The 22,868-nt window shown below is 54.1% G+C and overlaps 1 protein-coding gene across 1 annotated transcript; it reads left to right on the forward strand.

Annotated features, from left to right (window-relative positions):
• Positions 1-18,237: 18,237 nt before the first annotated feature.
• LOC126108274 (uncharacterized) lies at positions 18,238-19,017 on the forward strand. Its single transcript, XM_049913500.1, has one exon. The coding sequence runs from the start codon at positions 18,238-18,240 to the stop codon at positions 19,015-19,017; it is 780 nt and encodes a 259-aa protein (XP_049769457.1).
• Positions 19,018-22,868: the final 3,851 nt, after the last annotated feature.

Consider the following 22,868-nt stretch of genomic DNA (forward strand, 5'->3'; position numbering starts at 1 on the left):
GCTTGGCGGTGTCAAAGTTTTAAAATTGTAAGTGAAGGCATCGAGGAGTTACGGACGTTTATGCAGCGTGTTTTGAAACACGAAGAGCGGAGACGCGCCGCGCCGCCTGGCCCAGTAAGCGTAGTTTGCTTTGATATAGGACCGTTTGGCGACGTAAAAAAAGACTAGTTTCCACAGTAGAATGAAAGGAGAGTAACGGAAAGTGTTTAATTTGTAACTACATAAGACGGAAACGTAGCTTTTGCGTGAGTTTGTGTAATCCGTTTTTCTCTTCGGTTTGTATTTACGCCTTTGAGTGCGTTTTTGCCTGGGACGGTGAGGTCGTATCTAGTTGAAATTGATATCACGTACTGAGAACGGTAGTCGCTTGGCGGTGTCAAAGTTTTAAAATTGTAAGTGAAGGCATCGAGGAGTTACGGACGTTTATGCAGCGTGTTTTGAAACACGAAGAGCGGAGACGCGCCGCGCCGCCTGGCCCAGTAAGCGTAGTTTGCTTTGATATAGGACCGTTTGGCGACGTAAAAAAAGACTAGTTTCCACAGTAGAATGAAAGGAGAGTAACGGAAAGTGTTTAATTTGTAACTACATAAGACGGAAACGTAGCTTTTGCGTGAGTTTGTGTAATCCGTTTTTCTTTTCGGTTTGTATTTACGTCTTTGAGTGCGTTTTTCTCTGGGACAGTGAGGTCGTATCTAGTTGAAATTGATATCACGTACTGAGGTCGGTGGTCGCTTGGCGGTGTCAAAGTTTTAAAATTGTAAGTGAAGGCATCGAGGAGTTACGGACGTTTATGCAGCGTGTTTTGAAACACGAAGAGCGGAGACGCGCCGCGCCGCCTGGCCCAGTAAGCGTAGTTTGCTTTGATATAGGACCGTTTGGCGACGTAAAAAAAGACTAGTTTCCACAGTAGAATGAAAGGAGAGTAACGGAAAGTGTTTAATTTGTAACTACATAAGACGGAAACGTAGCTTTTGCGTGAGTTTGTGTAATCCGTTTTTCTCTTCGGTTTGTATTTACGCCTTTGAGTGCGTTTTTGCCTGGGACGGTGAGGTCGTATCTAGTTGAAATTGATATCACGTACTGAGAACGGTAGTCGCTTGGCGGTGTCAAAGTTTTAAAATTGTAAGTGAAGGCATCGAGGAGTTACGGACGTTTATGCAGCGTGTTTTGAAACACGAAGAGCGGAGACGCGCCGCGCCGCCTGGCCCAGTAAGCGTAGTTTGCTTTGATATAGGACCGTTTGGCGACGTAAAAAAAGACTAGTTTCCACAGTAGAATGAAAGGAGAGTAACGGAAAGTGTTTAATTTGTAACTACATAAGACGGAAACGTAGCTTTTGCGTGAGTTTGTGTAATCCGTTTTTCTTTTCGGTTTGTATTTACGTCTTTGAGTGCGTTTTTCTCTGGGACAGTGAGGTCGTATCTAGTTGAAATTGATATCACGTACTGAGGTCGGTGGTCGCTTGGCGGTGTCAAAGTTTTAAAATTGTAAGTGAAGGCATCGAGGAGTTACGGACGTTTATGCAGCGTGTTTTGAAACACGAAGAGCGGAGACGCGCCGCGCCGCCTGGCCCAGTAAGCGTAGTTTGCTTTGATATAGGACCGTTTGGCGACGTAAAAAAAGACTAGTTTCCACAGTAGAATGAAAGGAGAGTAACGGAAAGTGTTTAATTTGTAACTACATAAGACGGAAACGTAGCTTTTGCGTGAGTTTGTGTAATCCGTTTTTCTCTTCGGTTTGTATTTACGCCTTTGAGTGCGTTTTTGCCTGGGACGGTGAGGTCGTATCTAGTTGAAATTGATATCACGTACTGAGAACGGTAGTCGCTTGGCGGTGTCAAAGTTTTAAAATTGTAAGTGAAGGCATCGAGGAGTTACGGACGTTTATGCAGCGTGTTTTGAAACACGAAGAGCGGAGACGCGCCGCGCCGCCTGGCCCAGTAAGCGTAGTTTGCTTTGATATAGGACCGTTTGGCGACGTAAAAAAAGACTAGTTTCCACAGTAGAATGAAAGGAGAGTAACGGAAAGTGTTTAATTTGTAACTACATAAGACGGAAACGTAGCTTTTGCGTGAGTTTGTGTAATCCGTTTTTCTTTTCGGTTTGTATTTACGTCTTTGAGTGCGTTTTTCTCTGGGACAGTGAGGTCGTATCTAGTTGAAATTGATATCACGTACTGAGGTCGGTGGTCGCTTGGCGGTGTCAAAGTTTTAAAATTGTAAGTGAAGGCATCGAGGAGTTACGGACGTTTATGCAGCGTGTTTTGAAACACGAAGAGCGGAGACGCGCCGCGCCGCCTGGCCCAGTAAGCGTAGTTTGCTTTGATATAGGACCGTTTGGCGACGTAAAAAAAGACTAGTTTCCACAGTAGAATGAAAGGAGAGTAACGGAAAGTGTTTAATTTGTAACTACATAAGACGGAAACGTAGCTTTTGCGTGAGTTTGTGTAATCCGTTTTTCTCTTCGGTTTGTATTTACGCCTTTGAGTGCGTTTTTGCCTGGGACGGTGAGGTCGTATCTAGTTGAAATTGATATCACGTACTGAGAACGGTAGTCGCTTGGCGGTGTCAAAGTTTTAAAATTGTAAGTGAAGGCATCGAGGAGTTACGGACGTTTATGCAGCGTGTTTTGAAACACGAAGAGCGGAGACGCGCCGCGCCGCCTGGCCCAGTAAGCGTAGTTTGCTTTGATATAGGACCGTTTGGCGACGTAAAAAAAGACTAGTTTCCACAGTAGAATGAAAGGAGAGTAACGGAAAGTGTTTAATTTGTAACTACATAAGACGGAAACGTAGCTTTTGCGTGAGTTTGTGTAATCCGTTTTTCTTTTCGGTTTGTATTTACGTCTTTGAGTGCGTTTTTCTCTGGGACAGTGAGGTCGTATCTAGTTGAAATTGATATCACGTACTGAGGTCGGTGGTCGCTTGGCGGTGTCAAAGTTTTAAAATTGTAAGTGAAGGCATCGAGGAGTTACGGACGTTTATGCAGCGTGTTTTGAAACACGAAGAGCGGAGACGCGCCGCGCCGCCTGGCCCAGTAAGCGTAGTTTGCTTTGATATAGGACCGTTTGGCGACGTAAAAAAAGACTAGTTTCCACAGTAGAATGAAAGGAGAGTAACGGAAAGTGTTTAATTTGTAACTACATAAGACGGAAACGTAGCTTTTGCGTGAGTTTGTGTAATCCGTTTTTCTCTTCGGTTTGTATTTACGCCTTTGAGTGCGTTTTTGCCTGGGACGGTGAGGTCGTATCTAGTTGAAATTGATATCACGTACTGAGAACGGTAGTCGCTTGGCGGTGTCAAAGTTTTAAAATTGTAAGTGAAGGCATCGAGGAGTTACGGACGTTTATGCAGCGTGTTTTGAAACACGAAGAGCGGAGACGCGCCGCGCCGCCTGGCCCAGTAAGCGTAGTTTGCTTTGATATAGGACCGTTTGGCGACGTAAAAAAAGACTAGTTTCCACAGTAGAATGAAAGGAGAGTAACGGAAAGTGTTTAATTTGTAACTACATAAGACGGAAACGTAGCTTTTGCGTGAGTTTGTGTAATCCGTTTTTCTTTTCGGTTTGTATTTACGTCTTTGAGTGCGTTTTTCTCTGGGACAGTGAGGTCGTATCTAGTTGAAATTGATATCACGTACTGAGGTCGGTGGTCGCTTGGCGGTGTCAAAGTTTTAAAATTGTAAGTGAAGGCATCGAGGAGTTACGGACGTTTATGCAGCGTGTTTTGAAACACGAAGAGCGGAGACGCGCCGCGCCGCCTGGCCCAGTAAGCGTAGTTTGCTTTGATATAGGACCGTTTGGCGACGTAAAAAAAGACTAGTTTCCACAGTAGAATGAAAGGAGAGTAACGGAAAGTGTTTAATTTGTAACTACATAAGACGGAAACGTAGCTTTTGCGTGAGTTTGTGTAATCCGTTTTTCTCTTCGGTTTGTATTTACGCCTTTGAGTGCGTTTTTGCCTGGGACGGTGAGGTCGTATCTAGTTGAAATTGATATCACGTACTGAGAACGGTAGTCGCTTGGCGGTGTCAAAGTTTTAAAATTGTAAGTGAAGGCATCGAGGAGTTACGGACGTTTATGCAGCGTGTTTTGAAACACGAAGAGCGGAGACGCGCCGCGCCGCCTGGCCCAGTAAGCGTAGTTTGCTTTGATATAGGACCGTTTGGCGACGTAAAAAAAGACTAGTTTCCACAGTAGAATGAAAGGAGAGTAACGGAAAGTGTTTAATTTGTAACTACATAAGACGGAAACGTAGCTTTTGCGTGAGTTTGTGTAATCCGTTTTTCTTTTCGGTTTGTATTTACGTCTTTGAGTGCGTTTTTCTCTGGGACAGTGAGGTCGTATCTAGTTGAAATTGATATCACGTACTGAGGTCGGTGGTCGCTTGGCGGTGTCAAAGTTTTAAAATTGTAAGTGAAGGCATCGAGGAGTTACGGACGTTTATGCAGCGTGTTTTGAAACACGAAGAGCGGAGACGCGCCGCGCCGCCTGGCCCAGTAAGCGTAGTTTGCTTTGATATAGGACCGTTTGGCGACGTAAAAAAAGACTAGTTTCCACAGTAGAATGAAAGGAGAGTAACGGAAAGTGTTTAATTTGTAACTACATAAGACGGAAACGTAGCTTTTGCGTGAGTTTGTGTAATCCGTTTTTCTCTTCGGTTTGTATTTACGCCTTTGAGTGCGTTTTTGCCTGGGACGGTGAGGTCGTATCTAGTTGAAATTGATATCACGTACTGAGAACGGTAGTCGCTTGGCGGTGTCAAAGTTTTAAAATTGTAAGTGAAGGCATCGAGGAGTTACGGACGTTTATGCAGCGTGTTTTGAAACACGAAGAGCGGAGACGCGCCGCGCCGCCTGGCCCAGTAAGCGTAGTTTGCTTTGATATAGGACCGTTTGGCGACGTAAAAAAAGACTAGTTTCCACAGTAGAATGAAAGGAGAGTAACGGAAAGTGTTTAATTTGTAACTACATAAGACGAAGACGTAGCTTTTGCGTGCGTTTGTGTAATCCGTTTTTCTCTTCGGTTTGTATTTGCGTCTTTGAGTGCGTTTTTGCCTGGGGCAGTGAGGTCGTATCTAGTTGAAATTGATATCACGTACTGAGGTCGGTGGTCGCTTGGCGGTTTCAAAGATTCATGCCGTAAGTGAAGTGATGTAGTCGGCTTTGACGCAGAAGATATTCCGCCCGCCGATATTCGCCCCGTTCAGTGTACGCGTGTCTCTCGCTGCCACTTGTTCGGAGTGGCCGCCTTATAACGTAACTGGGAGCAAGTGGAGCGCAGCGGAGTCGCATTGCAAAGTCGCTTGCTAAGTCGGGCAGCTGGGAGGGGGACATAATGCGTGCTGCGAAGCCAACAGGCTGCGCACCCCACTCACCCTCACACCCCCGCCCAAAATACCACACAGGCGATATAAATGCGCCTGTTGAAATAACTTGCTTGCGACATCGCTTGTTAAGTTGGGAAGCAAGTAAGGAAGCAGTTCGTGCGCTGCCAAGCCATCACACACACCAGCCACCAAGCAGCAATTAACATAGTCGCCGTTAATTGTATTAGCAGGCGTTACACACCCGCCTCTGATGGCGTGTATTACAGCGGATTTTTTTCCCCTGGGTTTCCTTCTGGACACCCTTTCACTGCTGTCACACAGCACTGCTTGTGGTTTAATTATTATGTAATACTCCAATTATTTTAATGCAGCCCAATGGCGACGATTTGTGTGTGTGTGTGTGTGTGTGTGTGTGTGTGTGTGTTCTGTAAATTTCTGTTTTGCTTTCTCAGTCGGGAAGCTGGGGTTGCAACAATATTACATTGAAGCCTGCTAACTCAGGAAGTGCAGCCTGGAAGCCAATAGCTGAACATGGATTTTCGCCATGTCGATATGAAAGTGCTGAGTCTGAACAGTCAAAATTTTATGTCGCCTCCGGACGACTATGAGAGGCTGTGTTCATCCCTGGAATAGCACCACGGGATATCGGCCACGAGCTGCGAATTCCGACGAATGACGGGCCGCATTTTGTACCCCTTAACCCCCTCCCCCACCACACCCCCTATCGGAATACTGGACCGCGCTCTCCGACGCATTCCGTCCTTGGTGTACAATGTGTCGGCTGCCCTGTGTCCCACGCTCTTCACACTTTCCTTTTTTTTATTGTTACGGTCTATAGAAATCCCTCCGCGTTTTCGGCAGGCACTTCATCTTTAACACTACGTTATGTGCATGGGCGGCACAAGTGGCAGCGTTCATTTATGCGGCATTAGGCATGTCTAGCAGTTCTGATAAGTCTGTCTCTCATCTACTGTATTACAGTGGATATCTTGCCTTCGATTCTCGTCTGACAACTTGTTAATTGGCGCCACACACCACAGCATATGGTACTGATTATTGTAATGCTCCAGTCGTCAGGAATTTCGATGCACCTGTTTCATCTGTACATTCCTGTTGTTGTCTTGACAGACAGCATGACTGATATTAGACACCACACCGACGAGTATCTTTTATTCTAGCCACCATGTGGCTCGACTACCATTCTACACTTTGGTTTCCCCACTTTATTATTCAGTAGCGCCTACTGTTGTGGAAGTTCTTCCTTCTTGCCTCACTCAGACATAGTGCTTGTTTTCACCTTTTGAGTCTCCACTTCACTGCCTGTACAGCGTTTCCGTGTGTTCTCAATTGTAGTAAACATACCATCTACACACTATGTATATATATATTGATATATATTTATATATATTTTTCTCTATCCTCCTCCATTCACTTTACACTTATATTACCTGTTTCTTTCGATCCTTCCTTATTTCTCTCCGTCGTTTCAACTTTGCCCGATACATCTTCCCTCTTCTCACCATGGCTTCCTTCTCCTCCTCTCATCCTTCCCCATATTACTATCCTCTTCAACTCTCTCAAACATTCTTTCGTCATACACTCCCTCCCTCCCTCCCTCCCTCCCTCCCTCCATCCCTCCCTCCCTCCCACCCTTCTTTCTACATACTGCTTTTTCTCCTCCCCATCTCTTTTTTTCCGCATTACACCATGCAAGGCAGTCTATTCAAGTTCTGTGGATATTACACACAACTCCGCTGCAAAAGCATCTGTTACTGAACTTGCAGGAGATACCTTGCATGGAGGAGTGACTGCTTACGCAAAACTTACTCTGCACATTTGGGATACTGTACATGCAAGAGTTGCAGCACACACTATTCATGTTCTATTAGCGAAAACTGCTGCAAGTGAAATTCTTCCTATTCATATCAGTATATCTGTACATGCAAGTGTTACTGTATACAGAAAGGTTGCTGCAAATGAAACAGTTACTGAATGTACAATAGTTATGGCTCTACAAGGTTAATCACAAGGTCTACTATCCTTGCAAGTTGCTGTCCTCTCAAGTTGTGCTGTCCTCTCAAGTTGTGCTGTCCTCTCAAGTTGTGCTGTCCTCTCAAGTTGTGCTGTCCTCACAAGTTGTGCTGTCCTCTCAAGTTGTGCTGTCCTCTCAAGTTGTGCTGTCCTCTCAAGTTGTGCTGTCCTCTCAGGTTGTGCTGTCCTCTCAAGTTGTGCTGTCCTCTCAAGTTGTGCTGTCCTCTCAAGTTGTGTTGTCCTCTCAAGTTGAGCTGTCCTCTCAAGTTGAGCTGTCCTCTCAAGTTGAGCTGTCCTCTCAAGTTGAGCTGTCCTCTCAAGTTGAGCTGTCCTCTCAAGTTGAGCTGTCCTCTCAAGTTGAGCTGTCCTCTCAAGTTGAGCTGTCCTCTCAAGTTGAGCTGTCGTCGCATGCTGTACTGTCGTCGCAAGCTGTGCTGTCGTCGCAAGCTGTGCTGTCGTCGCAAGCTGTGCTGTTGTCGCAAGCTGTGCTGTCGTCACAAGCTGTGCTGTCGTCGCAAGCTGTGCTGTCGTCGCAATCTGTGCTGTCCTCACAAGCTGTGCTGTCCTCGCAAGCTGTGCTGCCGTCGCAAGCTGTGCTGTCGTCGCAAGCTGTGCTGTCGTCGCAAGCTGTGCTGTCCTCTCAAGTTGTGCTGTCCTCTCAAGTTGTGTTGTCCTCTCATGTTGTGTTGTCCTCTCAAGTTCAGCTGTCCTCTCAAGTTGAGCTGTCCTCTCAAGTTGAGCTGTCCTCTCAAGTTGAGCTGTCCTCTCAGGTTGAGCTGTCCTCTCAAGTTGAGCTGTCCTCTCAAGTTGTGCTGTCCTCTCAGGTTGTGCTGTCCTCTCAGGTTGTGCTGTCCTCTCAGGTTGTGCTGTCCTCTCAAGTTGTGCTGTCCTCTCAAGTTGTGTTGTCTTCTCAAGTTGAGCTGTCCTCTCAAGTTGAGCTGTCCTCTCAAGTTGAGCTGTCCTCTCAAGTTGAGCTGTCCTCTCAAGTTGAGCTGTCCTCTCAAGTTGAGCTGTCATCACATGCTGTGCTGTCGTCGCTTGCTGTGCTGTCGTCGCAAGCTGTGCTGTCGTCACAAGCTGTGCTGTCGTCGCAAGCTGTGCTGTCCTCGCAAGCTGTGCTGTCCTCGCAAGCTGTTCTGTCCTCTCAAGTTGTGCTGTCCTCTCAAGTTGTGCTGTCCTCTCAAGTTGTGCTGTCCTCTCAAGTTGTGCTGTCCTCTCAAGTTGTGTTGTCCTCTCAAGTTGAGCTGTCCTCTCAAATTGAGCTGTCCTCTCAAGTTGAGCTGTCCTCTCAAGTTGAGCTGTCGTCGCATGCTGTGCTGTCGTCGCAAGCAGTGCTGTCGTCGCATGCTGGGCTGTCGTCGCAAGCTGTGCTGTCGTCGCAAGCTGTGCTGTCGTCGCAAGCTGTGCTGCCGTCGCAAGCTGTGCTGTCGTCACAAGCTGTGCTGTCGTCGAAATCTGTGCTGTCCTCGCAAACTCTGCTGTCCTCGCAAGCTGTGCTGCCGTCGCAAGCTGTGCTGTCATCGCAAGCTGTGCTGTCGTCGCAAGCTGTGCTGTCGTCGCAAGCTGTGCTGTCCTCTCAAGTTGTGCTGTCCTCTCAAGTTGTGCTGTCCTCTCAAGTTGTGTTGTCCTCTCATGTTGTGTTGTCCTCTCATGTTGTGTTGTCCTCTCAAGTTGAGCTGTCCTCTCAAGTTGAGCTGTCCTATCAAGTTGAGCTGTCCTCTCAAGTTGAGCTGTCCTCTCAAGTTGAGCTGTCCTCTCAAGTTGAGCTGTCCTCTCAAGTTGAGCTGTCCTCTCAAGTTGTGCTGTCCTCTCAGGTTGTGCTGTCCTCTCAAGTTGAGCTGTCCTCTCAAGTTGAGCTGTCCTGTCAAGTTGAGCTCGGGGTGCTGCCTTCGCGCAGAGTGCTGCCTTCGCACGGAGTGCAGCCTTCGCATGTAGTGCTCCCTTCGCACGGAGTGCTGCCGTCGCACCGAGTGCCGCCTTCGCACCGAGTGCTGCGTTCGCAAAGAGTGCAGCTTTCGCAGGGAGTGCTGCCTTCGCAGGGAGCACTGCCTTCGCAAGGAGTGCTGCTTTCGAACGTACTGCAGCCTTCGCATGTAGTGCTGCCTTCGCAGGGAGTGCTGCCTTCGCAATGAGTGATGCCTTCGCAAGGAGACTTGCTTTCGCAAGGAGTGCTCCATTCGCACAGAGTACTACCTTCGCACGGGGTGCTGCCTTCGCACGGAGTGCTGCCTTCGCACGGAGTGCAGCCTTCGCATGTAGTGCTCCCTTTGCACAGAGTGCTGCCTTCGTAACGAGTACAGGCTTCGCACGGAGAGCTGCCTTCGCAGAGAGCGCTGCCTTCGCAGGGAGTGCAGCCTTCGCAAGGAGTGCTGCCTTCGCAGGGAGTGCTGCCTTCGCAGGGAGTGCTGCCTTCGCAGGGAGTGCTGCCTTCGCAAAGAGTGCTGCTTTCGCAGGGAGTGCTGCCTTCGCAGGGAGCACTGCCTTCGCAAGGAGTGCTGCCTTCGAACGTACTGCAGCCTTCGCATGTAGTGCTGCCTTCGCAACGAGTGCAGGCTTCGCACGGAGAGCTGCCTTCGCAGGGAGTGCTGCCTTTGCAAGGAGTGCTGCCTTCGCACGGAGTGCTGCCTTTGCAGGGAGTGCTGCCTTCGCAAAAAGTGCTGCTTTTGCAGGGAGTGCTGCCATCGCAGGGAGCACTGCCTTCGCAAGGAGTGCTGCCTTCGAACGTACTGCAGCCTTCGCACGTAGTGCTGCCTTCGCAGGGAGTGCTGCCTTCGCAGGGAGTGCTGCCTTCGCAAGTTGTGCTGCCTTCGCACGGAGTGCTGCCTTCGCTGGGAGTGCTGCCTTCGCAAGGAGTGCTGCCTTCGAAAATAGTGCAGCCGTCGCAAGTAGTGCTGCCTTCGCAGGGAGTGCTGCCTTCGCAAGGAGTGCTGCCTTTGTAAAGAGAGCTGTCATCAGAAGGAGTGCTGCCTTCGCAAGGAGTGCTGCCTTCGCAAGGAGTGCTGCCTTCGCAAGGAGTCATGTATTCGCAAGGAGTGCTGCCTTTGCACGGAGTGCTGCCTTCGCAGGAAGTGCTGCCTTCGCAAGGAGTGCTGCCTTTGCATGGAGTGCTGCATTCGCACGGAATGCAGCCTTTGCACGTAGTGCTGCCTTCGCGAGGAGTGCTGCCTTTTCACAGAGTGCTGCCTTCGCAAGGAGTGCTGCCTTCGCAAGGAGTGCTGCCTTCGCAAGGAGTGCTGCCTTCGCAAGGAGTGCTGCATTCGCACGGAATGCTGCCTTTGCACAGAGTGCTGCCTTCGCAAGGAGTGCTGCCATCGCAAGGAGTGCTGCCTTCGCACAGAGTGCTGCCTTCGCACGGAGTAGTGGTTCGCACATAGTGCAACTTCGCACAGAGTGCTGACTTCGCAGGGACTGCTGCCTTCGCAAAGAGTGCTGCCTTCGCAAGGAGTGCTGCCTGCACAAGGAGTGCTGCCTTCGCCAGGAGTGCTGCCTTCGCAAGGAGTGCTGCCTTTGCACGGAGTGCTGCATTCGCAAGGAGTGCTGTCTTCGCACAGAGTGCTGCCTTCGCACAGAGTGCTGCCTTTGCAGGGACTGCTGCCTTCGCAGTGAGTGCTGCCTTCGCAAGGATTGCTGCCTTTGCACGGAGTGCTGCCTTCGCAGGGAGTGCTGCCTTCGCAGGAAGTGCTGCCTTCGCAAGGAGTGCAGCCATCGCATGTAGTGCTGCCTTCACAGGGAGTGCTGCCTTTGCAAGGAGTGCTGCCATTGAAGAGAGTGATGCCTTCACACACAGTGCTACCTTTGCAGCGAGTGCTGCCTTCGCAAGAAGTGCTGCCTTCACAAGGAGTGCTGCCTTCGCTAGGAGTGCAGCCTTCTCAGGGAGTGCTGCCTTCCCAGGGGCTGGTGACTTCGCAAGGAGTGCTGCCTTCGCAAGGAGTACTGCCTTTGCAACGAGTGCTGCCTTCCAATGAGTGCTGCCTTCGCAAGGAGTCATGTATTCGCAAGGAGTGCTGCCTTTGCACGGAGTGCTGCCTTCGCAGGGAGTGCTGCCTTCGCAAGGAGTGCTGCCTTTGCATGAGTGCTGCATTCGCACGGAATGCAGCCTTTGCACGTAGTGCTGCCTTCGCGAGGAGTGCTGCCTTTTCACAGAGTGCTGCCTTCGCAAGGAGTGCTGCCTTCACAAGGAGTGCTGCCTTTGCAAGGAGTGCTGCCTTCGCAAGGAGTGCTGCATTCGCACGGAATGCTGCCTTTGCACAGAGTGCTGCCTTCGCAAGGAGTGCAGCCTTCGCACATAGTGCTGCCTTCGCACGGATTTATGTGTTCGCACAGAGTGCTGCCTTTGCTGGGAGTGCTGCTTTCGCACAGAGTGCTGATTTTGTACTGAGTGCTGCCTTCGCAGGGAGTGCTGCCTTCGCAAGGAGTGCTGCCTTCGCAAGGAGAGCTGCCTTTCGCAAGGAGTGCTGCCTTCGCTAGGAGTGCTGCCTTCGCAGGGAGTGCTGCCTTCGGAGGGAGTACTGGTTTGCACAGAGTGCAGCCTACGCACAGAGTGCTGCCTTCGCAGGGGCTGGTGACTTCGCAAGGAGTGCTGCCTACGCAAGGAGTGCTGCCTTCGCAAGGAGTGCTGCCTTCGCAAGGAAGCCTGCCTTCGCAAGGAGTGCTGCCTTTGCACGGAGCGCTGCCTTCACATGGAGTGTTGCCATTGCAGCGAGTGCTGCCTTCCCAGAGAGTGCTCCCTTTGCACGGACTGCTGCCTTCGCAAACAGTGCTGACTTCGCAGGGAGTGGTGCCTACCCAAGGAGTGGTGCCTTCGCACAGAGTGCTGCCTTCGCAAGGAGTGCTGCCTTCGCTAAGAGTGCTGCCTTCGCAATGAGTGCTGCCTTCACAAGGAGTGCTGTCTTCCTAGGAATGCTGCCTTCGCACAGTGTGCTGCCTTTGCACGGAGTGCTGCCTTTGCACTTAGTGCGGCCCTCGAACGTAGTGCTGCCTTCGCACGGAGTGCTGCCTTTGAACAGAGTGCTGCCTTCGCAAGGAGTGCTGCCTTCACAAGCAGTGCTGCCTTCGCAAGGAGTGCTGCCTTCGCTAGGTGAGCTGCCTTCGCAGGGAGTGCTGCCTTCACAGGGAGTGCTGCCTTCGCAAGGTGTGGTGCCTTCGCAAGGAGTGCTGCCTTAGCACGGACTGCTGCCTTCGCAGGGAGTGCTGCCTTCGTAAGAATTGCTGCCTTCGCAAGGAGTGCTGTCTTCGCAAGGAGTGCTGAAATCGCACACAGTGCTGCCTTCGCACAGAGTGCTGCCTTTGCAGGGAGTGCTGCCTTCGCAAGAAGAGCTGCCTTCGCAAGGAGTGCTGCCTTCGCTAGGAGTGCAGCCTTCTCAGGGGGTGCTGCCTTCTCAGGGAGTGCTGCCTTTGCAAGGGCTGGTGCCTTCCCAAGGTGTGCTGCCTTCGCACGGAGTACAGCCTTTGCACAGAGTGCTGCCTTCGCAAGGAGTGCTGCCTTTGCACGGATTGCTGCCTTCGCACAGAGTGCTGCCTTTGCAAGGAGTGCTGCCGTTTTACGGAGTGCTGCCTTCGCAAGGAATGCAGGCTTCGCACTGAGTGCTGCCTTTCACAGAGTGCTGCCTTCGCAGGGAGTGCTGCCTTCGAAAGGAGTGCAGCCTTTGCACGGAGTGCTGCCTTCGCAGCGAGAGCTGCCTTTGCAGGGAGAGTTGCCTTCGCAGGGAGTGCTGCCTTTGCATGGAGTGCTGCCTTCGCAAGGAGTGCTGTCTTCGCACAGAGTGCTGCCTTCGCACAGAGTGCTGCCTTCGCAGGGACTGCTGCCTTCGCAGTGAGTGCTGCCTTCGCAAGGATTGCTGCCTTTGCACGGAGTGCTGCCTTCGCAGGGAGTGCTGCCTTCGCAGGAAGTGCTGCCTTGGCAAGGAGTGCAGCCATTGCTTGTAGTGCTGCCTTCGCAGGGAGTGCTGCCTTTGCAAAGAGTGCGGCCATTGAAGAGAGTGATGCCTTCACACACAGTGCTGCCTTTGCAGCGAGTGCTGCCTTCGCAAGAAGTGCTGCCTTCGCACGGAGTTTAGCCTTCGCACATAGTGCTGCCTTCACACGGAGTGCTTCCTTTGACAGAGCGCTGCCTTCGCAAGGAGGGCTGCCTTCGCAAAGAGTGCTGCCTTCGCAAGGAGTGCTGCCTTCGCTAGGAGTGCAGCCTTCTCAGGGAGTGCTGCCTTCTCAGGGAGTGCTGCCTTCTCAGGGAGTGCTGCCTTTGCAAGGGCTGGTGCCTTCAGAAGGAGTGCTGCCTTCGCAAGGAGTGCTGCCTTCGCAATGAGGGCTGCCTTTGCTGGGAGTGCTGCCTTCGCAAGGGGTGGTGCCTTCGCAAGGAGTGCTACCTTTGCAAGGAGTGCTGCCTTCGCAAGGAGATATGCCTTCGCAAGGAGTGCTGCCTTCGCTAGGAGTGCTGCCCTTCTAAGGAGAGCTGCCTTCGCAAGGAATGCTGCCTTCGCAACGAGTGCTACCTTCGCACGGAGTGCAGCCTTCGCACATAGTGCTGCCTTCACACGGAGTGCTTCCTTTGACAGAGTGCTGCCTTCGCAAGGAGGGCTGCCTTCGCAAAGAGTGCTGCCTTCGCAAGGAGTGCTGCCTTTGCACAGAGTGCTGCCTCCGCAAGGAGTGCTGCCTTTGCATGGACTGTTGCCTTCGCAAGGAGTGCTGCCTTTGCAAGGAGTGCTGCCTTCGCAAGGACTGCTGCCTTCGCTAGGAGTGCTGCCTTTGTTAGGAATGCTGCCTTCGCAGGGAGTGCTGCCTATGCACGGAGTGCTGCCTTCCCAAGGAGTGCTGCCTTCGCAAGGAGTGGTGCCTTCGCAAGGAGTGCTGCCTTCGCACGGAGTGCAGCCTTCGCACGTAGTGCTGCCTTCGCACGGGGTGCTGCCTTTGCACAGAGATTGCATTCGCAGGGAGTGGTGCCTTCGCAAGAAGTGCTGCCTTCGCAAGGTGTGCTGCCTTTGCAAAGAGTGCTGCCTTCGCAATGAGGGCTGCCTCCCAATGAGTGCTGCCTTCGCAAGGAGTGCTGCCTTCGCAAGGAGTGCTGCCTTCGCTAGGAGTGCTGCCGTTCTAAGGAGAGCTGGCTTCGCAAGGAGTGCTGCCATCGCTAGGAGTGCTGCTTTCGCAAGGAGGGCTGACTTCGCAGGGAGTGCTGCCTTTGCAGGGAGTGCTGCCTTCGCAAGGAGTGGTGCCTTCGCAAGGAGCGCTGCCTTCGCAGGAAGTGCTGCATCCGCAAGGAGTGCTGCCTTCGCAAGGAGTACTGCCTTCGCATGGAGTGCTGCCTTTGCAAGGAGCAGTGCCATCGCAAGGAAGGCTGCCTTCGCTAGGAGTGCTGCCTTCGCAAGGAGGGCTGCCTTCGCAAAGAGGGCTGCCTTCGCAAGGAGTGCTGCCTTCGCAAGGGGTAACGCCTTCGCAAGTAGTTCGGGTTTCGCAGGGAGTACTGCCTTTGCAAGGAGTGCTGCCTTCCAAGGAGTGCTGCCTTCTCAAGAAGTGCTCCCTTCGCAAAGAGTGCCATCTTCGCAAGGAGTGCTGCCTTCGCAATGAGGGCTGCCTTCGCAAGGAGTGCTGCCTTCGCAATGAGGGCTGCCTTCGCTAGGAGTGCTGCCTTTGCAAGGAGTGCTGCCTTCGCAAGGAGTGCTGCCTTCGCAAGGAGCGCTGCCTTCCCAAGGAGTGCTGCCTTCCCAAGGAGTGCTGCCTTGGGACAGAGTGCTGCCTTCGCTAGGAGTGTTGCCTTCGTACAGAGTGCAGCCTTCGCAAGGAGTGCTGCCTTCGCAAGGAGTGCTGCCTTCGCAAGGTGTGCTGCCTTTGCAAGGAGTACTGCCTTCGCAAGGAGTGCTGCCTTCGCAAGGAGTGCTGCCTTCGCTAGCAGTGTTGCCTTCACAAGGAGTGCTGCGTTCAGAAGGAGTGGTGCATCCGCAAGGAGTGCTGCCTTCGCAATGAGTGCTGCCTTTGCAAGGAGTACTGCCTTCGCAAGGAGTGCTGCCTTCGCAAGGAGTGCTGCCTTCGCTAGGAGTGCTGCCCTCGCAAGGAGAGCTGCCTTCGCAAGTAGGGCTGCCTTCGCAGGTAGTGCTGCCTTCGCTAGGAGTGCTGTCTTTGCAAGGAGCACTGCCTTTGCAAGGAGTGCTGCCTTCGCAAGGAGTGCTGCCTTCGCTAGGAGTGCTGCCCTCGCAAGGAGGGCTGCCTTCGAGAAGAGGGCTGCCTTCGCAGGGAGTGCTGCCTTCGCAAGGGGTAATGCCTTCGCACGGTGTGCTGCCTTTGCAAGGAGTACTGCCTTCGCAAGGAGTACTGCCTTCGCAAGGAGTGCTGCCTTCGCAAGGAGTGCTGCCTTCGCTAGGAGTGCTACCCTCGCAAGGAGAGCTGCCTTCGCAAGTAGGGCTGCCTTCGCAGGTAGTGCTGCCTTCGCTAGGAGTGCTGTCTTTGCAAGGAGCACTGCCTTCGCAAGGAGTGCTGCCTTCGCAAGGAGTGCTGCCTTCGCTAGGAGTGCTGCCCTCACAAGGAGGGCTGCCCTCGCAAGGAGTGCTGCCATCGCTAGGAGTGATGCCTTCACAGGGGTGCTGCGTTTGCTAGGATTGCTGCCTTCGCACAGAGTGCAGCCTTCGCACATAGTGCTGCCTTCACACGGAGTGCTTCCTTAGACAGAGTGCTGCCTCCGCAAGGAGGGCTGCCTTCGCAAAGAGTGCTGCCTTCGCAAGGAGTGATGCCTTTGCACAGAGTGCTGCCTTTGCAGGGAGTGCTGCCTTTGCACAGAGTGCTGCCTCCGCAAGGAGTGGTGCCTTTGCATGGACTGTTGGCTTCGCAAGGAGTGCTGCCTTTGCAAGGAGTGCTGCCTTCGCAAGGACTGCTGCCTTCGCTAGGAGTGCTGCCTTCGTTAGGAATGCTGCCTTCGCAGGGAGTGCTGCCTACGCACGGAGTGCTGCCTTCGCAAGGAGTGCTGCCTTCGCAAGGAGTGCTGCCTTCGCAAGGAGTGCTGCCTTCGCAAGGAGTGCTGCCTTCGCAAGGAGTGCTGCCTTCGCAAGGAGTGCTGCCTTCGCAAGGAGTGCTGCCTTCGCAAGGAGTGCTGCCTTCGCAAGGAGTGCTGCCTTCGCACGGAGTGCTGCCTTCGCACGGAGTGCAGCCTACGCACGTAGTGCTGCCTTCGCACGGAGTGCTGCCTTTGCACAGAGTGCTGCATCCGCAAGGAGTGCTGCCTTCGCAAGGAGTGCTGCCTTCGCAAGGAGTGCTGCCTTTGCAAAGAGTGCTGCCTTCGCAAGGGGTAATGCCTTCGCAAGTAGTTCTGCTTTCGCAGGGAGTACTGCCTTTGCAAGGAGTGCTGCCTTCCAAGGAGTGCTGCCTTCTGAAGAAGTGCTCCCTTCGCAAAGAGTGCTATCTTCGCAAGGAGTGCTGCCTTCGCAATGAGGGCTGCCTCCGCTAGGAGTGCTGCCTTCGCAAGGAGTGCTGCCTTCCCAAGGAGTGCTGCCTTGGGACAGAGTGCTGCCTTCGCTAGGAGTGTTGCCTTCGTACAGAGTGCAGCCTTCGCAAGGAGTGCTGCCTTCGCAAGGTGTGCTGCCTTTGCAAGGAGTACTGCCTTCGCAAGGAGTGCTGCCTTTGCAAGGAGTGCTGCCTTAGCTAGCAGTGTTGCCTTCGCAAGGAGTGCTGCGTTCAGAAGGATTAGTGCATCCGCAAGGAGTGCTGCCTTCGCAAGGAGTGCTGCCTTTGCAAGGAGTACTGCCTTCGCAAGGAGTGCTGCCTTCGCAAGGAGTGCTGCCTTCGCTAGGAGTGCTGCCCTCGCAAGGAGAGCTGCCTTCGCAAGGAGGGCTGCCTTCGCAGGGAGTGCTGCCTTCACTAGGAGTGCTGTCTTTGAAAGGAGCACTGCCTTCGCAAGGAGTGCTGCCTTCGCAAGGAGTGCTGCCTTCGCTAGGAGTGCTGCCCTCGCAAGGAGGGCTGTCTACGAGAGGAGTGCTTCCTTCGCAGGGAGTGCTGCCTTCGCAAGGGGTAAGGCCTTCGCAAGTAGTGCTGCCTTCGCTAGGAGTGCTGCCCTCGCAAGGAGGGCTGCCCTCGCAAGGAGTGCTGCCTTCGCAAGGAGTGCTGCCTTTGCAAGGAGTACTGCCTTCGCAAGGAGTGCTGCCTTTGCAAGGAGTGCTGCCTTCGCTAGGAGTGCTGCTCTCGCAAGGAAGGCTGCCTTCGAGAGGAGGGCTGCCTTCGCAGGGAGTGCTGCCTTCGCAAGGGGTAATGCCCTCGCAAGTAGTGCTTCCTTCTCAGGGAGCACTGCCTTTGCAACGAGTGCTGCCTTCCAATGAGTGCTGCCTTGGCAAGGAGTTCTGCCTTCGCAAGGAGTGCTGCCTTCGCAAGGAGTGCTGCCTTCGCAAGGAGTGCTGCCTTCGCAATGAGGGCTGCCTTCGCAAGGAGTGCTGCCTTCGCAATGAGGGCTGCCTTTGCTGGGAGTGCTGCCTTCGCAAGGGGTGGTGCCTTCGCAAGGAGTGCTGCCTTTGCAAGGAGTGCTGCCTTCGCAAGGAGATATGCCTTCGCAAGGAGAGCTGCCTTCGCTAGGAGTGCTGCCCTTCTAAGGAGAGCTGCCTTCGCAAGGAGTGCTGCCTTCGCTAGGAGTGCTACTTTCGCAACGAGGGCTGCCTTCGTAGTGAGTGCTGCCTTTGCAGGGAGTGCTGCCTTCGCAAGGAGTGGTGCCTTCGCAAGGGGTGCTGCCTTCGCAGGGAGTGCTGCATCTGCAAGGAGTGCTGCCTTCGTAAGATGTGGGGCCTTCGCAAGGAGTGCTACCTTTGCAAGGAGCGCTGCCATCGCAAGGAGTGCTGCCTTCGCTAGGAGTGCTGCCTTCGCAAGGAGGGCTGCCTTCGCAAAGAGGTAGTACTGCCTTTGCAACGAGTGCTGCCTTCCAATGAGTGCTGCCTTTGCAAGGAGTGCTGCCTTCGCAAAGAGTGCTGCCTTCGCAAGGAGTGCTGCCTTCGCAACGAGGGCTGCCTTTGTAGGGAGTGCTGTCTTCGCAAGGGGTTTTGCCTCCGCCAGGAGTTCTGCCTTTGCAAGGAGTGCTGCCTTCGCAAGGAGAAATGCCTTCGCAAGGAGTGCTGCCTTCGCAAGGAGTGCTGCCTTTGCACAGAGTGCTGCCTTTGCAGGGAGTGCTGCCTTTGCACAGAGTGCTGCCTCCGCAAGGAGTGCTGCCTTTGCATGGACTGTTGCCTTCGCAAGGAGTGCTGCCTTTGCAAGGAGTGCTGCCTTCGCAAGTAGTGCTGCCTTCGCTAGAAGTGCTGCCTTCGCTGGGAGTGCTGGCTTCGCAAGGAGTGCTGCCTACGCAGGGAGTGCTGCCTTCGCAAGGAGAGCTGCCTTCGCAAGGAGTGCTGCCATCGCAAGGAGTGCTGCATTCCAAGGAGTGCTGCCTTCGCTAGAAGTGCTGCCTTCGCACAGAGGGCTGCCTTCGCAAGGGGTAATGCCTTCGCAAGTACTGCTGCCTTCGCAGGGAGTACTGCCTTTGCAACGAGTGCTGCCTTCCAGTGAGTGCTGCCTTTGCAAGGAGTGCTGCCTTTGCAAGAAATGCTGCCTTCGCACGGAGTGCAGCGTTCGCATGGCGTGCTCCTTTTGCTCAGAGTGCTGCCTTCGCAAGGAGTGCAGCCTTCGCAAGGAGTGCTGCCTTCGCAAGGAGTGCTGCCTTCGCAAGAAGTGATGCCTTTGCTCAGAGTGCTGCCTCCGCAAGGAGTGCTGCCTGTGCATGGACTGTTGCCTTCGCAAGGAGTGCTGCCTTTGCAACGATTGCAGCCTTCGCAAGGAGTGCTGCCTTCGCTAGGAGTCCTGCCTTCGCTAGGAGTGCTGCCTTCGCAGGGAGTGCTGCCTACGCAGGGAGTGCTGCCTTTGCAAGGAGAGCTGCCTTCACAAGGAGTGCTGCCTTCGCAAGGAGTGCTGCCTTCGCAAGGAGTGCTGCTTTCGCACGGAGTGCAGCCTTCGCACATAGTGCTGCCTTCACACGGAGTGCTTCCTTTGACAGAGTGCTGCCTTCGCAAGGAGGGCTGCCTTCGCAGGGAGTGCTGCCTACGCAGGGAGTGCTGCCTTCGCAAGGAGTGCTGCCTTCGCAAGTTGTGCTGCCTTCGCAAAGAGTTCTGCCTTCGCAAGGAGTACTGCCTTCGCAAGGAGTGCTGCCTTCGCAGGGCGTGCAGCCTTCGCACGTAGTGCTGCCTTTGCACGGAGTGCTGCCTTTGCACAGAGATCTGCATTCGCATTAAGTGGTGCCTTCGCAAGAAGTGCTGCCTTCGCAAGGAGTGCTGCCTTCGCTAGGAGTGCTGCCTTCGCAAGGAGTGCTGCCTTCGCAAGGAGTGCTGCCTTCGCACGGAGTGCAGCCTTCGGACGTAGTGCTGCCTTCCCACGGAGTGCTGCCTTTGCATAAAGATCTGAATTTGCAGGGTGTGGTGCCTTCGCAAGAAGTGCTGCATTCGCAAGGTGTGCAGCCTTCGCTAGGAGTGCTGCCTTCAAAAGGGGTGCTGCTTTCGCAAGGAGTACTGCCTTCGAAAGGAGTGCTGCCTTCGCAAGGAGTGCTACCTTCACTAGGAGTGTTGTCTTCACAAGGAGGGCTGCCTTCGAGAGGAGGGTTGCCTTCGCAGGGAGTGCTGCCTTCGCAAGGGGTAATGCATTCGCAAGTAGTGCTGCCTTCTCAGGGAGTACTGCCTTTGCAACGAGTGCTGCCTCCCAATGAGTGCTGCCTTCGCAAGGAGTGCTGCCTTCGCAAGGAGTGCTGCCTTCGCAACGAGGGCTGCCTTTGCAGGGAGTGCTGCCTTCGCAAGGGGTGTTGCCTTCGCAAGGAGTGCTGCCTTTGCAAGGAGTGCTGCCTTCCCAAGGAGTGCTGCCTTAGGACGGAGTGCTGCCTTCGCTAGGTGTGCTGCCTTCGTACAGAGTGCAGCCTTCGCAAGGAGTACTGCCTTCGCAAGAAGTGTTGCCTTTACACAGATTGCTGCCTTCGCACGGAGTGCAGCATACGCACAGAGTGCTGCCTTCGCAAGAGGTGCTGCCTTCGCAGGGAGTGCTGCCTTCGCATGGGGTGGTGCCTTCGCAAGGAGTGCTGCCTTCGCAGGGAGTGCTGCCTTCACAGGGAGTGCTGCCTTTGCAAGGAGTGTTGCCTTCGCAAGGAGTGCTGCGTTCACTACGAGTGCTGCCTTCGCAAGGAGTGCTGCCTTCGCTAGGAGTGTTGCCTTCGCAAGTAGTACTGCCTCCGCAAGGAGTGCTGCCTTCACAAGGAGTGCTGCCTTCCAAGGAGTGCTGCCTTCGCTACAAGTGCTGCCTTCGCACGGAGGGTTGCCTTCGCAAGCAGGGCTCCCTTCGCAGGGAGTGCTGCTTCGCAAGGGGTAATGCCTTCGCAAGTGCTGCTGCCTTCACAGGGAGTACTGCCTTCGCTAGGAGTGCTGCCTTCGCAGGGAATGCTGCCTACGCAGGGAGTGCTGCCTTCGCAAGGAGAGCTGCCTTCGCAAGGAGTGCTGCTCTCGCTAGGAGTGCTGCCTTCCAAGGAGTGCTGCCTTCGCTAGAAGTGCTGCCTTCGCACGGAGGGCTGCCTTCGCAAGGAGGGCTCCCTTCGCAGGGAGTGCTGCCTTCGTAAGGGGTAATGCCTTCACAAGTACTGCTGCCTTCGCAGGGATTACTGCCTTTGCAACGAGTGCTGCCTTCCAATGAGTGCTGCCTTTGCAAGGAGTGCTGCCTTCTTACGGAGTGCAGCCTTCGCATGGAGTGCTGCTTTTGCTCAGAGTGCTGCCTTCACAAGGAGTGCTGCCTTAGCAAGGAGTGCTGCCTTCGCAGGAGTGCTGCCTTTGCACAGAGTGCTGCCTTTGCAGGGAGTGCTGCCTTTGCACTGAGTGCTGCCTCCGCAAGGAGTGCTGCCTTTGTATGGACTGTTGCCTTCGCAAGGAGTGCTGCCTTTGCAAGGATTGCTGCTTTCGCAAGGAGTGCTGCCTTCGCTAGGAGTGCTGCCTTCGCTAGGAGTGCTGCCTTCGCAGGGAGTGCTGCCTACGCAGGGAGTGCTGCCTTCGCAAGGAGAGCTGCCTTCACAAGGAGTGCTGCCTTCGCAAGGAGTGCTGCCTTCGCAAGGAGTGCTGCCTTCGCAAGGAGTGCTGCTTTTGCACGGAGTGCAGCCTTCGCACATAGTGCTGCCTTCACACGGAGTGCTTCCTTTGACAGATTGCTGCCTTCGAAAGGAGAGCTGCCTTCGCAGGGAGTGCTGCCTACGCAGGGAGTACTGCCTTCGCAGGGAGTACTGCCTTCGCAAGGAGTGCTGCCTTCGCAAGGAGTGCTGCCTTCGCAAGGAGTGCTGCCTTCGCAAGGAGTGCTGCCTTCGCACGGAGTGCAGCCTTCGCACATAGTGCTGCCTTCACACGGAGTGCTTCCTTTGACAGAGTGCTGCCTTCGCAAGGAGGGCTTCCTTCGCAAAGAGTGCTGCCTTCGCAAGGAGTGCTGCCTTTGCATGGACTGTTGCCTTCGCAAGGACTGCTGCCCTTGCAAGGAGTGCTGCCTTCGCAAGGACTGCTGCCTTCGCTAGGAGTGCTGCCTTTGTTAGGAATGCTGCCTTCGCAGGGAGTGCTGCCTACGCATGGAGTGCTGCCTTCGCAAGGAGTGCTGCCTTCGCAAGGAGTGCTGCCTTCGCAAGGAGTGCTGTCTTCGCAAGGAGTGCTGCCTTTGCAACGATTACTGCCTTCGCAAGGAGTGCTGCCTTCGCTAGGAGTGCTGCCTTCGCTAGGAGTGCTGCCTTCGCTAGGAGTGCTGCCTTCGCAGGGAGTGCTGCCTACGCAGGGAGAGCTGCCTTCGCAAGGAGAGCTGCCTTCACAAGGAGTGCTGCCTTCGCAAGGAGTGCTGCCTTCGCAAGGAGTGCTGCTTTTGCACGGAGTGCAGCCTTCGCACATAGTGCTGCCTTCACACGGAGTGCTTCCTTTGACAGAGTGCTGCCTTCGCAAGGAGGGCTGCCTTCGCAGGGAGTGCTGCCTACGCAGGGAGTGCTGCCTTCGCAAGGAGTGCTGCCTTCGCAAGGAGTACTGCCTTCGCAAGGAGTGCTGCCTTCGCACGGAGTGCAGCCTTCGCACGTAGTGCTGCCTTTGCACGGAGTGCTGCCTTTGCACAGAGATCTGCATTCGCATTGAGTGGTGCCTTCGCAAGAAGTGCTGCCTTCGCAAGGAGTGCTGCCTTCGCTCGGAGTGCTGCCTTCGCAAGGGGTGCTGCCTTCGCAAGGAGTGCTGCCTTCGCACGGAGTGCAGCCTTCGGACGTAGTGCTGCCTTCCCACGGAGTGCTGCCTTTGCATAGAGACCTGAATTTGCAGGGTGTGGTGCCTTCGCAAGAAGTGCTGCTTTCGCAAGGAGTACTGCCTTCGAAAGGAGTGCTGCCTTCGCAAGGAGTGCTGCCTTCGCTAGGAGTGTTGTCTTCACAAGGAGGGCTGCCTTCGAGAGGAGGGTTGCCTTCGCAGGGAGTGCTGCCTTCGCAAGGGGTAATGCATTCGCAAGTAGTGTTGCCTTCTCAGGGAGTACTGCCTTTGCAACGAGTGCTGCCTCCCA

Source organism: Schistocerca cancellata, chromosome 11, assembly GCF_023864275.1.
Source record: "Schistocerca cancellata isolate TAMUIC-IGC-003103 chromosome 11, iqSchCanc2.1, whole genome shotgun sequence".
NCBI classification, from domain to species: domain Eukaryota; kingdom Metazoa; phylum Arthropoda; class Insecta; order Orthoptera; family Acrididae; genus Schistocerca; species Schistocerca cancellata.